Source organism: Papilio polytes, unplaced genomic scaffold (assembly GCF_000836215.1).
Source record: "Papilio polytes unplaced genomic scaffold, Ppol_1.0 DF821511.1, whole genome shotgun sequence".
NCBI lineage: Eukaryota > Metazoa > Arthropoda > Insecta > Lepidoptera > Papilionidae > Papilio > Papilio polytes.
The window spans coordinates 2,010,754-2,024,446 of record NW_013527693.1 but is presented as its reverse complement, the minus strand read 5'-3'; the positions used below and the strand labels follow the sequence as shown (position 1 = coordinate 2,024,446).

At 33.7% G+C, this 13,693-nt stretch overlaps 1 protein-coding gene across 2 annotated transcripts in view; it reads left to right on the top strand.

Moving 5' to 3' along the window:
- Positions 1–4,155, top strand: part of LOC106108541 (HEAT repeat-containing protein 6) — an 11,164-nt gene extending 7,009 nt beyond the window's left edge. For both annotated transcript variants that reach the window (XM_013289731.1, XM_013289732.1), the window contains exons 14-17: positions 46–133; positions 830–1,054; positions 1,523–1,738; positions 2,843–4,155. In XM_013289731.1, the coding sequence (XP_013145185.1) occupies positions 46–133; positions 830–1,054; positions 1,523–1,738; positions 2,843–3,100 (787 nt within the window). In that variant the 3' untranslated portion in view covers positions 3,101–4,155. The remainder of the gene's footprint in view (positions 1–45; positions 134–829; positions 1,055–1,522; positions 1,739–2,842) is intronic.
- Positions 4,156–13,693: the final 9,538 nt, after the last annotated feature.

The window sequence follows — 13,693 nt, the reverse complement described above, 5'->3', positions numbered from 1 at the left end:
CCCCCGCACCTTGACAATCTATGACAAGTAGTATGTTATATACAGAGAGGTGCCGGAGCTGGACAGCATCAGTGACGAACTGCTGGTGCGTCTGCTGAAGGCCAGCGTCGCCAGCGCCTTAGATAATGACAAGGTATCCACACAAACATCAAATTCGAAATAATGTGCCAATGTTTTACTTGATATGTTTAAAAAAGTAACTTCAACAATATAATGCAGTCAAAGAATTTAATTGGCGTCCCATCTAGGACTAAATATTGTACAGCAAATAGTCACCAACTTAAACAACTCTTAATTTATATAATTAACTAGCTGTTACTTGCGACTTCGCCCGCGCGAAAATAAAAAGTATAGCCAATATTACAGATAAATTACCTATCGAACAGTGAAAAAAAAAATCCAATCGGTATTTGAGTTATTTCAATACATACAAAAATACAAATCTTTCCTCTTTACAATATTAGTGTAGATGAATAGTAGTAGAGAATAGTAGTTCAGTATATGTTTAGGCCGAAGGACCAATTTTAGTTCTTTTCCCGTTCCACCCTTTTCTTATAAGGAAGGTATTTGATAGGAAAGTGGATTTTACGGTGGAGGAGACGCATAGGAGGGGGATATGTTCCCTTTACGTGCGTCTCCTCCGTCGATTTAGCGTAGGCAAGGCATCTGCAATTGCAGATGTCTATGGGCAGAGGTCGCTTTGCCATTTTGGCGAATTCAGAAAAAAAATGTATTCGGCAAGTATTCCATCTAACTGCATTGTGAGCGACAATTGAAATACCAGATGGTACAATAAGGGGTGGGAAATGAAAATGTTTGTTTTATTTAGGTGAAAATGAGTGCAATGCGTAGTATAGGCAACTTGCTGCGTATACTAACTCGCGAGAACTTGTCGCACAACGGCGCGCTGAAGCCGCTGTTCGATACTGCCGTCAGCCGGCTGCTGAGCTGCGCCAGTCACGGCGCCAGTATGAAAGTGCGCTGGAATGCTTGCTACGCCCTCGGCAACGCTATGAAGAACGAATGTCTTTTTGTATGCTTTCAAGGATGGCAGGTAAACTAAACATCTTTTTTCTCATAAGATGGTAAGGTAAAAGTTAAGTCAACATCTCAATGTTAATATATAAGTAAGCATTTGAGTAACAAAAACTAAGATTTTAAACAAAAATTAAGAGATAATTATAAGAAATAATTAAGGTAAATTTTATATTTTGTGTCATTCATTAATTCAAAAAAATAATTCACAGTTTTTTTTATGAATAAATATAAATTACGGTCTTTTACAATTGTCATAAAAAATAAGAATGCAGTTATGATCTAAGTAGAAACATAAATCGACAATGGGCTACAGGCTTGAACCCCTCAACCTAAGCAATGCGATGCTGGTTTTTAGCATTTTTGTAATCTGCCACTGGAGCTTAGTAGATTTCGATTTACTGTTATCTGTCTTAAAAACTAAACTTTTCTTTTGAAAAAAACGCCCACATTAGTAATTGGTTGTCGAAGTAATGAATGTAAACAGGAGCAAGTGATCCCGGAGCTGTGCAAGTTGGCGCAGAGTGCGAAGAACATAAAGGTGCGTATAACGGCGGCGGTGGCGCTGCGGTCGTGCGCGCGGCGCCACCAGCTGGGCACGCTGCTGGCCGCGCTGTGGCGCGGACTGGCGCAGGCGCTGGACAGCGCGGCGCATCTCGACGACTTCACTGAATACAAGCATAAAGACAACCTCGCTGAACAGGTATACGAATATAAATCACTATATAAAACTACACATTCCCTATGACCGTGTGCGCCCTCCGCGATTCAGCCCGTATGACCTGAGGGTCGGTGTTGATATGAGTGGCACTTTACCTCAAGATAGAAAACTTTTGATTATACTAGCGGTAGAATGGACAAAATAAGTCACTATGTATATTTATCTTACTAATATTATTAATGCGAAAGTTTAGATGGATGTCTGTTAGCGTTTGTAGCCTAAACGGCTGAACGGATCTCAATGAAATTTGGCACAGGTTTAGAGCATAGTCTGGAAGAACACATAGGCTACTTTTTATCCCGGGAATAATTACGGTTTCCGTGGGATTCATTAATTTAGTTTTTTAATGTTTACTCGATCATTCTGCAACGGTTCAACATAACGTATTGAATTTTGGTACAGCTAAAAACAAAGTCTGGAGTACACATGGGATAAGCTTCATCCCCGAGAAATGTCCGGTTCCCGAGGGATACGTAACTTTTCTAATACCACGCGGACGAAGTCGCGGGCAACAACTCGTACTAATATAAAGAGGAAAGATTTCTATTTTTGCATGAATTGAAATAACTCAAAAACTATTGGGTCGATTTCAATTCTTACACCATTAAAAAGCTACGTTATCTTAGCGACCCAGGCCTTTTTTCTTTAAATTACAAGCGGAAGAAGTCGTGAGTAACAGCTAGTAAATACATAAAGTATGTGATGTATGGAAAATTATTGTCAGTTTTGATTGTTCGAATAATACTTTATATTAAAAGGGTTATTCGCTTTTAAACTTGTGATTCGAAACTGACTAGATTAATCAATATTCTGTGAATCTTAATGCTATATGTATGCTATCCGGTTGCTACTGTAAAAAATTTCGCTTGACCCAATAGTTCTGCACATTTAGAAATGTAATTACGACTCAAACTCAATCAAATCCTGTACTTCAATAGAAATTCTGTTAAACCATAGATCATATAGTTCTGAATAGAACACTAGTACTCACTTTACACTTTAGTTAAATTAGAAAAAAATCAACCATACATGGTCCTTCGAGCCGGAAGATATTTTAAATAATTTTTTTAACTTAATTATTTTCAGTTATGCGTGACTCTCGCCCACATATGTTGCCTCCTGGAGTCGTCTGATTTAGCCGATATCCTAGACCCCCTCTCATACCACGGAGAGACTGCGAAGACGATGTTCGCGGAGGTGTACCACAAACTGCCGCCTGAAGATGCGTCCTGTCTCAAGATACTGCAAGCCGCTAAATACGTCAACATGGATCTCGTCGCAGAGAATGAAACACAAGCGCGAGCTTTGAATATGCTGAAGAATATGTTTTTGTTAGAAGTGTAAATGGCCATCAAAATGTCATATCAACAATTTTCGATACAAAAACTTGATCGAATTGGTTTCAAACTTTAAGGAATGGGAAATTACAAAAAAGTAACATATATAGTCATAATATTCAACTATGAACAAACCTATTATTCAATTCGTTATTATTTTGTCTCGTACAATTAAATATATAATATTGATTACATAAGGCTATATAATTAAGTAAATAACACTCCCGCATAAAACACTTTCTGCGTAGTAATTTTCATATTTACTTTAATCTTTGTAAGACTTTAATATTGGTGTCCGGTATTTAAATATCTAAGTAAAAATAAATTATTTTAGCCATAAGTTAGTGGTGTACAACCCGTGAACGATAACATAAGACCTGAAGTTTATGACGTCACGCACATAGATAGCAAGCGTATATGCGTTGTTACACTATGTATGTTCCATTTTTAGTAGCTACTAAAGAAACATTTTTAATTTTGATGCTATTTATATATTTTTTTCTGTATAAAAGTGTTTCATTTAGTTTCTCATTTTATATGATTTGTTTACATTTCTTGATTATTTCATTTATCATTTTATTTTTAGTGATACTAAATTATTGACGTAGTAAAAAAAGAAAAAAAATATATTCCTTGTAGGTGATGGAATTGATTGGTCTATGAAATGGAATGGATTACGAGAAAAAATATTATGACGTCACAGCCAAATTCAAAATGGCGGTTATGATAAATGTTGTGAAATAAAAGTGAACAGGGATTTATTTTAAGTATGTAAATAAAAAGAGAATCTTAATTAGTTTTATTTATATCTCAACGGACATTTTGTTTGGTATTGTTTATTTCTTGTATATTTAGTTAAAAGTGGCTGACCCCGATGTTATCAAGATATGCTAATAACAGGAAGTAATTTACAATTTAATGGTGTTCAATTTAAATATCCGTAACGCATCCAGCATTTGAAATAAATATATTAGTGTTTTATTCATCAATTTATTCTCATATAACTTATTAAGTAGTATTATACTGTAACTATTTATTATAGAATTATAAAAATAAAAATAGAGAAATGATCGTTTTATTAAAAGTAAACGTTTCCATTAGTCATGTACGACTGAACTTTGCCCCCGCTGTTACTAAATATTGACACCAGATTACAATCATACTTCATACTAATATAATAAATGCGAAAGTTTAGATGGATGTATGGGTGGATCTTTGTTAGAGTTTGTAGCCTAAACGGCTGAACGGATCTTAATGAAATTTGAGGATAGTCTGGAAGAACATATAGGCTACTCACTTTTGTTTTTTTTATTACACGCGGGCGGAGTTGCGTATATATTATAGCGTAGATATGTAACCTGTATTTGGAGCACAACTATTTTTTTAATAGTTACGTGTTTATAATTTTTCTACATATTTTTGTATCGGATGGAAAAGTTCAACAAAACAGATTTATCTTTGAATTGAAATGAACTGGTAATAATCGGTTTAGTTCAGTGTGGAACGTGATGATGTTGTGGTTTTGCTCACCATATCTTACGTTAAAATTAAACACGTATTACTTATTAATATAATAATATAAGTAATGACCATTTATAGCTAAATTTAAAAGCGCTAATTTTCTACCCCTCAAGTATTTTACTGAAGCAACGTCTGAGTTGCTGTAAAACAAAGCTAATACATCTTTGATGAAATCATAACTCACTTTGAACTTCCTCTGAAAGATTTTCCGTAAAACATACAGATATCTTTTAACCATAATTTTATGAGGTACCTTCATTGGACTTTCACAACTTAAATGCTCTTATTTGTTTATACTAATATTATATAAAGAATAGATTTGTATTTTGGAATATTTGGAGTTTTGTATGTATTTGATTCACACAAAAACTACTGGGCCGATCTTAAAAATTCTTGCACCGTGAAAAGGTAATTTATCTGTGAGTAACATAGGCTATGTTTGTTAAATTGCACGTGGACGAAGTCGCGAGCAACAGCTAGTGCTAAAACAGTACTTGATACCCTGTTTAGTCTAGGTATTTGTAATTAAAGTGATAGTTAATTAATTTTATCAAATAACTGAAGCGTGTCCAGATAATGTCCAATTATTACTGTTGTAGAGGCCATTGACGTAAAGCCATAAAAGTTGACATGTATAGAGGTTGCTTTGATTTCTGTGGATATTACTATCTACGCCTTTCACATTCGCTTAGTATTACTGCCTGCCACTGCTTTCTTGGCTCTTTAGAAATAACGGCGTAAGTAGTAGAAACATGAGATTTTTTTGTTGTCTTTTCTAGTTGATGAGACTTTTCTACAAGTAAAACACCGTATTTATTTGTTAGCGTATAGGAACATTAAAAAACTATTTTATATTGGATATTTTACTTATATTCTTGCATGTTTTGTTTTATAACTAATTACATTACGGCTATTACTCACGTCTACTTTTTTCGGTTACGGCACTGACCAGTTTCAGATCCTGAGGGGGTCCTTCTTCAGGGCAAGGGTTAATGGGGTTGTGTCGCGGTAGCGTCGCGCCTCCCACTGGCCATTAAATAATTTAACTGTTTTGTTTTAGTTAACAATTGGTTTTTGCGTATACACTTTTAGTAATTCTAAAATTATTTAATATTTTCATTTTTCACCTGTATTTTTGATATCTTTGTCGACCCTCTAGTTACTGTATTTTTACTAGGTTGAGAATAATTAATCTACAAAATATTATGTTCGTCCCCTCAGTCGATAAGGGTAGACAAAAGTCGGCAGCGATCGCATCGCAATTACGACGAATTAAGGTGTCCGCTTTTTTTTATATTTGTTAAGCTAGCGCTTGACCACGATCCCACCTGAAGGAGGTGACGATGCAGTCGAAAGATGGTACGAGCTAGCTTAATAGGTAGCTGTTCACTCTCCTTTTGAAGGCCCCCGCTTCCTCGCTTACCACCTCATGATATTAAAATAATGTTTGTGTACAGTTGTGAACTAATAACATTAACCTCTTTATAGCAGATCGATAACATTTGCTTAGAACTCGTGGTCACTGATAAAGTAATTTCTATATATTGCATAACAATTTTCTTTGTAAACGATAATGTAGTAGGTCCGCCTATCGAGAAGGTTCTTTGGAAAACTAAACTTCCCATTCCTATTTTCTGATTTAATATAATGAATTATCATACAAAGGTGCACTATTCGAATGTAGTATTTTAAACCTTTACACAGTAACAAAAATCTCTATGCAAGATTCCATATTTCTAAGTCCCGTAGTTAATAAGCTGATTTTTCGGCCACCCTTATTGTTTGATTTCGCGGAACCTTTTGGAAGCGACCGTGACATTTCACTACACTATATAGCAATTGAGTTTTGCATGAACAAGGGTATGATATATTGTTCTTTTGTTCTATAAAAATCTAGATTACTGTGCATTGACGTCGAGTTACTTTTATACATATTGTAATTTAAATACAGTAATGATCCGATCTCGTAAATGAATTTGACCGTGGACTGAATGACAATAAAAGTCTCAAACAATAGTTTAACTAATATCTATTACAATAGTTTAATAACTTCAATTCTTTGAATAAGTAATTATTGTTGTTTTTTGCCGGTTAACTGTTTTTATTGAAACTACACAATTTAATTTATTGTACAACTTTATTAAAACTATAATTATAGTTAGATTAACTGTTAAAAATAGCTGTTTTTATTAACTTCGTTATTATCATAAAGCCTAAAGGTCGCTAAGAAAAATTGTTAGAGACCACACGGTGGGTTTTAAATTTAAACAATCCTTTTTGAATTCCGAAAACTTCTACTTAATATATATAAACAATAATAGACAAGTATTGAAGACTACTAATATTTATATTAAAGACTAGCTGTTGCCCGCGACTTCGCCTACGTAATATTAAGATTAAAAATAGACTATAATATGCCCGTCTATGTCAGCTACCCTTCAGTGAAAGTCCAGACGAAATCGGCCCACACGTTTCGGAAATAACCCGAAACAAACGCGGCTTGCGGACAGATAGACAAAAAAATTAAATGAGATTTTCGTTATTAGCAACACAAATACATCATCTTCCCGAAATCTGGAGGTTTTCTTGTGATATTACAGACATTTCAATTTTATTTCATGTAGGTATAGATAGAAAATCCCATTATAAACATAAGCAAACAAGACGAAAATTCTTATTATATACACAAGTATGATAAAGCCGTCTGCAAAACAAAACGCTTATTTACATTATATTTATATGTAAAGTATACTAAAAATTGTTTTCATTTCAACAGTTTCTCGTGAACGTTGAACGTACTTATTTTTAACTTAACGGATTTAACTTAAATACGCATGGGATTTACATTTTAACATAAAAAAAAACGTTTATTAGTCCATACATGTCAACTTTTTTTATTATGTTTTAAAATATTACTCACTAAAAAATTACTTGTCGCCTGGCGTATTTTATCTCCTTATTGTATTATCCTCCTATCGCCTTGACTTTAAACAATACGAACCTTTGACAAGAAATAAATTGTTTCTTTAATGGTTTCCCCATTATCGTATGTGAAAAAAAAGGTAAAAAAGCTTTAAATGTTATCTATTTATAAATCTTTATTTTATAATGTCTGAATTTAAAAAGTTTGTCGTATTAACAGTTTAATCTTGGTATTTTTGATACGAAGAAAAGATTTTAAAGTATTTTAATTCACAACCGTAACTGTTTTTTTTAAGAAATAGCTCTGCTTTCAAAACGCTTAGTTAACTACGATTAAATCTTCATTTCAAATGTATCTAATGCTGCTCGTAAAAATTGCCAGTATTCAGTCAAAGGATTTCGATAATAAAATATCAAATACTTCACACTCGTAGTTAGATTATGCAAGTTTGTTCCTTCGTAGCAACTCTTATCTGAACAAGAACTGTAAATACTATGAGAGCATGTGTAACTGCACGCGCCGACTACCACTGCTATTAAACTAAAGAATAAACATTGCACCTAACAGGAAATGTTTGATATTCCTCGAGGAGTATTATCAAACATAATTGCAAACTCCTTTATTACCTGTGACAGATATTTAGTTTAGGCGCTTAGCCCGTAAGGCATTTAACAAAGAAATTTATTTTATAAATACATAAGGATTATATGAATCATATGTAATCAAGGATAGACTTTTGCTGTGTACCTTTATGATCTGTTTAACTTTACTATGTATGTCTGCAAATAGTTCCCGACTAATTGTATTGAGGCGTCACACATTACTTGTACTTTACGTATTCATAATGTAAGGAATAATTTATTCCTTGTAATGAAATAGCTATAAAAATGTTTCAAAAAGGTCACATCGTTGGTAAGTGCCTCTCCTAGACCGAGTCTACATTACAATTGGCGAAGCCAATGAACAACGCTGCATAATCCGCAGACCTTTTTCTCTATTTGTCTTCTTACAGAAAAGATACAGGCAAACAGTAGATGTCTTGATTTACACTAAAATTTTATAGAGGAAATATTTGTATTTTTTTGTATTTAAATAACTCAAAAACTACAGGGCCGATTTCAAAAATTACTTCACCATTAAATAGCTACGTTATCAGTGAATAGCATAAGGTATATTTTTTTAATTTCACCCGAGTAAAGTCGTTGATATGCGTAATGTGGCGGCTGTAGATTTCTGTACAAACAATAGCTTTACCTTTACTCATTTATTATTGGAAAACGATCCAAAATATAGTTATGACACAGTATGCTTTGTTACAAAACATTAAAATATAAGTAACATGCAGTATGCGCGTGATTAGTAGTACGAAAAATTACCAAGAATTCTTATATCGTAAATTAAACGTGACTATAAGAAAAGGTGAAAAATGTATTATAGATTCGATGTGATTTTACGTCGAATTGTGTTAATTAAATTACAGCGACGGACAGCATAGATAACATGAGTTAAACCAAATGCCCTTACTGGAAACATCTATTATCTTTATCAGTTTTCACAGGCAAAACATTCATACAAAGTTAATATTTTGTCAGTCTAAGATAGCAAGTTATTTTTAGGTTTTAATGATTTTTAATGCAATATAAAAAAGCAGGTTTAGAATATTTTCAGATGTTCCATGTAAGCTGGTACAATTTATTGCAATTGTGGTTTACCTTTACGTTACGTGGATATAATTTGTAAAACAAACATTTCTGTATACGTGCAAATAGAAAATATATACATCGAGGTGATTGATCTCTTTTCCCTTACATACGGATGTAAACAGGAATTATTATCTATCTAACCACCTTGAAATAATGGAAAAGTTAATGTAATTTAAATGTATTTTGTTGACATAGACCAGTCACCTTTATACGTCTTAACTAGTAATTTTTTTATGTTTCTACTATATTTTCCCCGAATTTAACTTAATAGCCGATATGTTCTAACAGACTATGATCTATTTCTTGTCAAATTTCAGACAAAATATAAACCGTTTTTTAGATTTACATAGTTACAGATTTCTAACCATCCATCTAAACTTTCTCATATATTATGTTACTAACTTTCGCCCAAGACTACTTTCCCGTGGAATCAAAAAAAGGAAGTAGTCATTATACTCTTCATGACTATCCTCTACGTCTCTGCCAAATTTCATTGACATCCGTTGAGCAGTTTAGGCTACAAACTCTAACAAACATCCATTCATCTAAACTTTCGCAATTATATTAGTAATAAAATAAAGTGTGAAGTATGATATAGTTAGAAACTATGAATTAACTACTACAATGAATAACTATTCATGGTTTAGTGTAAGTCATTCAACACTAAAGACGTAGATTTGAAGCTGAAATGTAAGCTTATGATAAGAAAAAGCACGAAAACGTAGTCTTGGAAGTATTCACTTTGATAATAAATTATCCAATTTCAAGCGTGGCACGATTGTTTGTTCTCGATGTTTATATATGACTTGATACCAGTTAGCGGCGGTCTGCAATGTTATTGATTAGTAGCCGGCGACTCGTGACGCGTGCCATTTGTATTTAAAATTATCGCTTCATGATTTATACATTGGTTAAAACGTCTGGTGCCGAAGGCCCATTTTTAGTCCCTTTCCCGGCCCTACCTTATTCTATTAAGGAAAGGATTGGATTGTATAGTGGATTTGACGGTGGAGATCGCAGAGAAAGGGGAAAATTATCCTCTTTATGTGCGTCTCCTTCTCCGTCGATTTAGGGTAGGCAACGCATTTGCAATTGCGGATGTCTATGGGCAGCGGTCGCTTCGGCAATTTGGCGGATTAATGTGGCCGCTTTTTCGTTTGCCACCTTTTTGTATAACCATAAAAAAAGGAAACGAAAACTATTAACACTCGACACTGCAGAATCAATGTGTCTACAATTGCATGTCTGGGCAGCAGTCGCTTCGCTTTTTCGTCGAATCCAAGTAGCCGCTTGCTCGTTTGCTTCCTTAATTTACTAACATTACAAATGCGAAAGTATGGATGGATAGATGTTTGTATAATTGAAAATTGAAACAAGAAAAACTACCTTGACAATGTCTCATTAAGAACAAATGTTGAAAGAAGATAATTATGAACCTTTGCTCATGCGCGTGAAATTAATAAGCAAGAACCACAGGCAGGAGGAATTACTCTATCTTGGGCTTTTGCTGAACATCGAATATACGACTTCCCTGTTATTTTAACAAGATAAAGCCCTCTATACAGCAACATTATTTCGTACAGATGACAGTGGAAAACCATGCTACATAGAACTTACTTGTGTAAAACTTCTAATTGACATAATAAAACTATTTTACTTTATACTTTTATTTGTTTATATATAAGTTCTATAACAGTGTTCTACCATAGCTTAGGTATTAGTTGCTTTTAGTTTTTAAAACAAAGCGTGATATGACATTATTTATTGAAACAGTAAATTCTCAGACGGCGTCTGGTTTTTGTAGTTATGTTGATTAAACAACTTCCGAGAAACGGCTGTCGGTTCTACTCGTATTAACGTGACATATGATATCAAAGCATTTGCTACGTATCTATGTATACATTTGTGAAGTATAATTATATGTCGTATCAAATTATTTCTATGAAGCATATCCATATATTGGTTGGTAATTATTTTCATGGTAACATTAGTAAAAATTTCCCCAGGATTGTAATTTATGAAAACAATACTTCAGTACATTTTTGTAGAAAAGCAAAGTGAAACAGATCATTAGACTGTAATGAAGATTAGTTAATTATGTTTAGGAAGTAAGCGCTTAAAAGATTAGGAATATGCACCATATGGCTTAGCTCTATGGCTACACGTATTATGTTAACAATTCTCTTTTTCATTTTATTTTAAGACAAACAGACATAATTATTTCATTATAAATATAGCAATCTATTCATAGTGATTGCAAAAACATACAAACCTTATCAACACGTGCTACGAAGACACTGCGGAGATAAATTCGTTTAAATCTTTTGTACACTCACATTATCTTATCTACAATAGGTAGGAATCGGCACGCGCCGACTAGTAATTATCTACAATATTACGGAGAACAATCTAATCTAATGGTATGAGTAATTAATTCTTAATCACATAGTTAAAGTGTATTTAGGTTAATGAAGTTTATAATGTCAGTAGTCATCATTTCCTGGATTTCAAAGAAAATGCATGACGTCAAATGTCCCTATTCTAATCCTTCAAAATATTTATAACATGGGTTCTAACGATTTAAAGATTATTTATGATTTAGTTTTTATTAGTAAATAAATATAGCCCTCGTATTTGACTGTGTAATTTTTTTCAATAAGACAAGTATATTTGTATTTATGTAATAGTTTTCCATGTATTTAACACCAGCTTTTGCCCGCGACTCCGTCCGCGTGGAATTAAAAAAAAGTGTTCTACATGTTCATCCAGACCATCCTCTACATCTATACCAAATTTCATCGAAATACTTTCAGCCGTTTAGGCTACAAACTCTAACAAACATCGATCCATCCATCTAAACTTTCGCATTTATAATATTAAATAAAAAATCTAAGTAATAAGTATAAGTATATAGTTAAGTAAAGATGTTAAATAGTCTGTCAGAACATATTACATATTATCGCTTTTCAGAACATATGACAGTCCCTATGTGTAGATTTCTTTCAACAAATGTACACATAGTAGTCCCTATAATTATCATTGATTGACTTGTAATGTTTATTTTAAGTCATCGTTTATTACTAATAGAATATTGGAAATTTGATATTCCATTGCTTAAGTTGCACCGCATTGCCTCTGTATATTTAACCGTGCATCAAACGATCGGTATTCGGTATGTTCGTTGCGGAAAATCTTATTTTATCCCGCGGCGCTGCGACGCACAGCGTTAGCTTGCATCACCGGTTTATTAATTTATTCCCGTTTCCAGAACTTTACGCTCGACTGACATGCAGCATTCATTTTTATTACTCGATACAGGCTTTTAAAAGTACGTTACAAGAAGTAAATCCTTCGTAAAAAAGCATAAAGAATCAATTTGGTTTTAATAATAGCAAATTCAATAAAGACTTTTGGTAATATTTACAGGTCCGTGTGTTCATATAGTCAATTAATTAATAAAGTCTGTGTTTAATTAATACTTTATCTTTAAATAATGACATTCTTGTTACCGTAACTATAACTTAATGTAAGTATAGTGTCGTAAGTAGAGTTAATAGTGAACTCGAATATCCGCTTCCAATCGTTATCAATATAAAAAGGAACAACAGATAAGAGTTACCAAACACTGAAACTACCGTTGACCTTATTCCGGCGTAGTTTAGCGGAATTTTACTGATACGTCATAACGTCCTCGCAAAGTCGCGAGCTAAGTTACCTAGACCAGACGATGGCCGGTGGACACCCTCTGAACTTCGGTCTGAAACGAGGCCAGTGACGTCGGCCTCGAGCCCCGACGTAGCCAACGTCGCGACGCATGCGTAACGCCTTTCGATGTGTGAGTGCAGCACGCGGTCGCTGCATGCCACTACTGACACCAGGCTTTTATCGTAATTTACAGGACAATGAATTTTCGCTGAATTTGAAAGTTTGGTGAAGATTATACTCGTCTCTGTCAATATAGATTGATGAAAACTATACAAAGGGATAGAATGTAAATCGCGCAATTAAATAATTATGCTGTCTGGTCTCAAACTCGCCCTGTCACAATTATAAAAACTACCAGTTTCATTGCCTAAATGGCAAATTCTGATATAGAAATGCATGATATTTTTTTGATATCTGGTACAAACATTGCCATGGGTTGTGAAAATATAAAATACAGTAAACACTATTAGAATATTGAATAGTGTAACGTTATTATAAAAAAATTCGGAAACTTGATTTTTGACAATTTTTCTAATGCTCTAAAAACGTTGTTGGCAAGCACAGGACTTTGTATTAATTAGTATAATTAGACTATTTATATTTAGACTGCAAGTAAACAGTCTCATAAAAACAAGGAAATATGGTGACTGCGTGCGCCCTACAACTATCTCGCTCATATTCCATATCGTCCTCCCCTTCGTGTGGCAGCCAGCAGACGGGGAGAGCCGATTACTCAAGTTTAAAATAC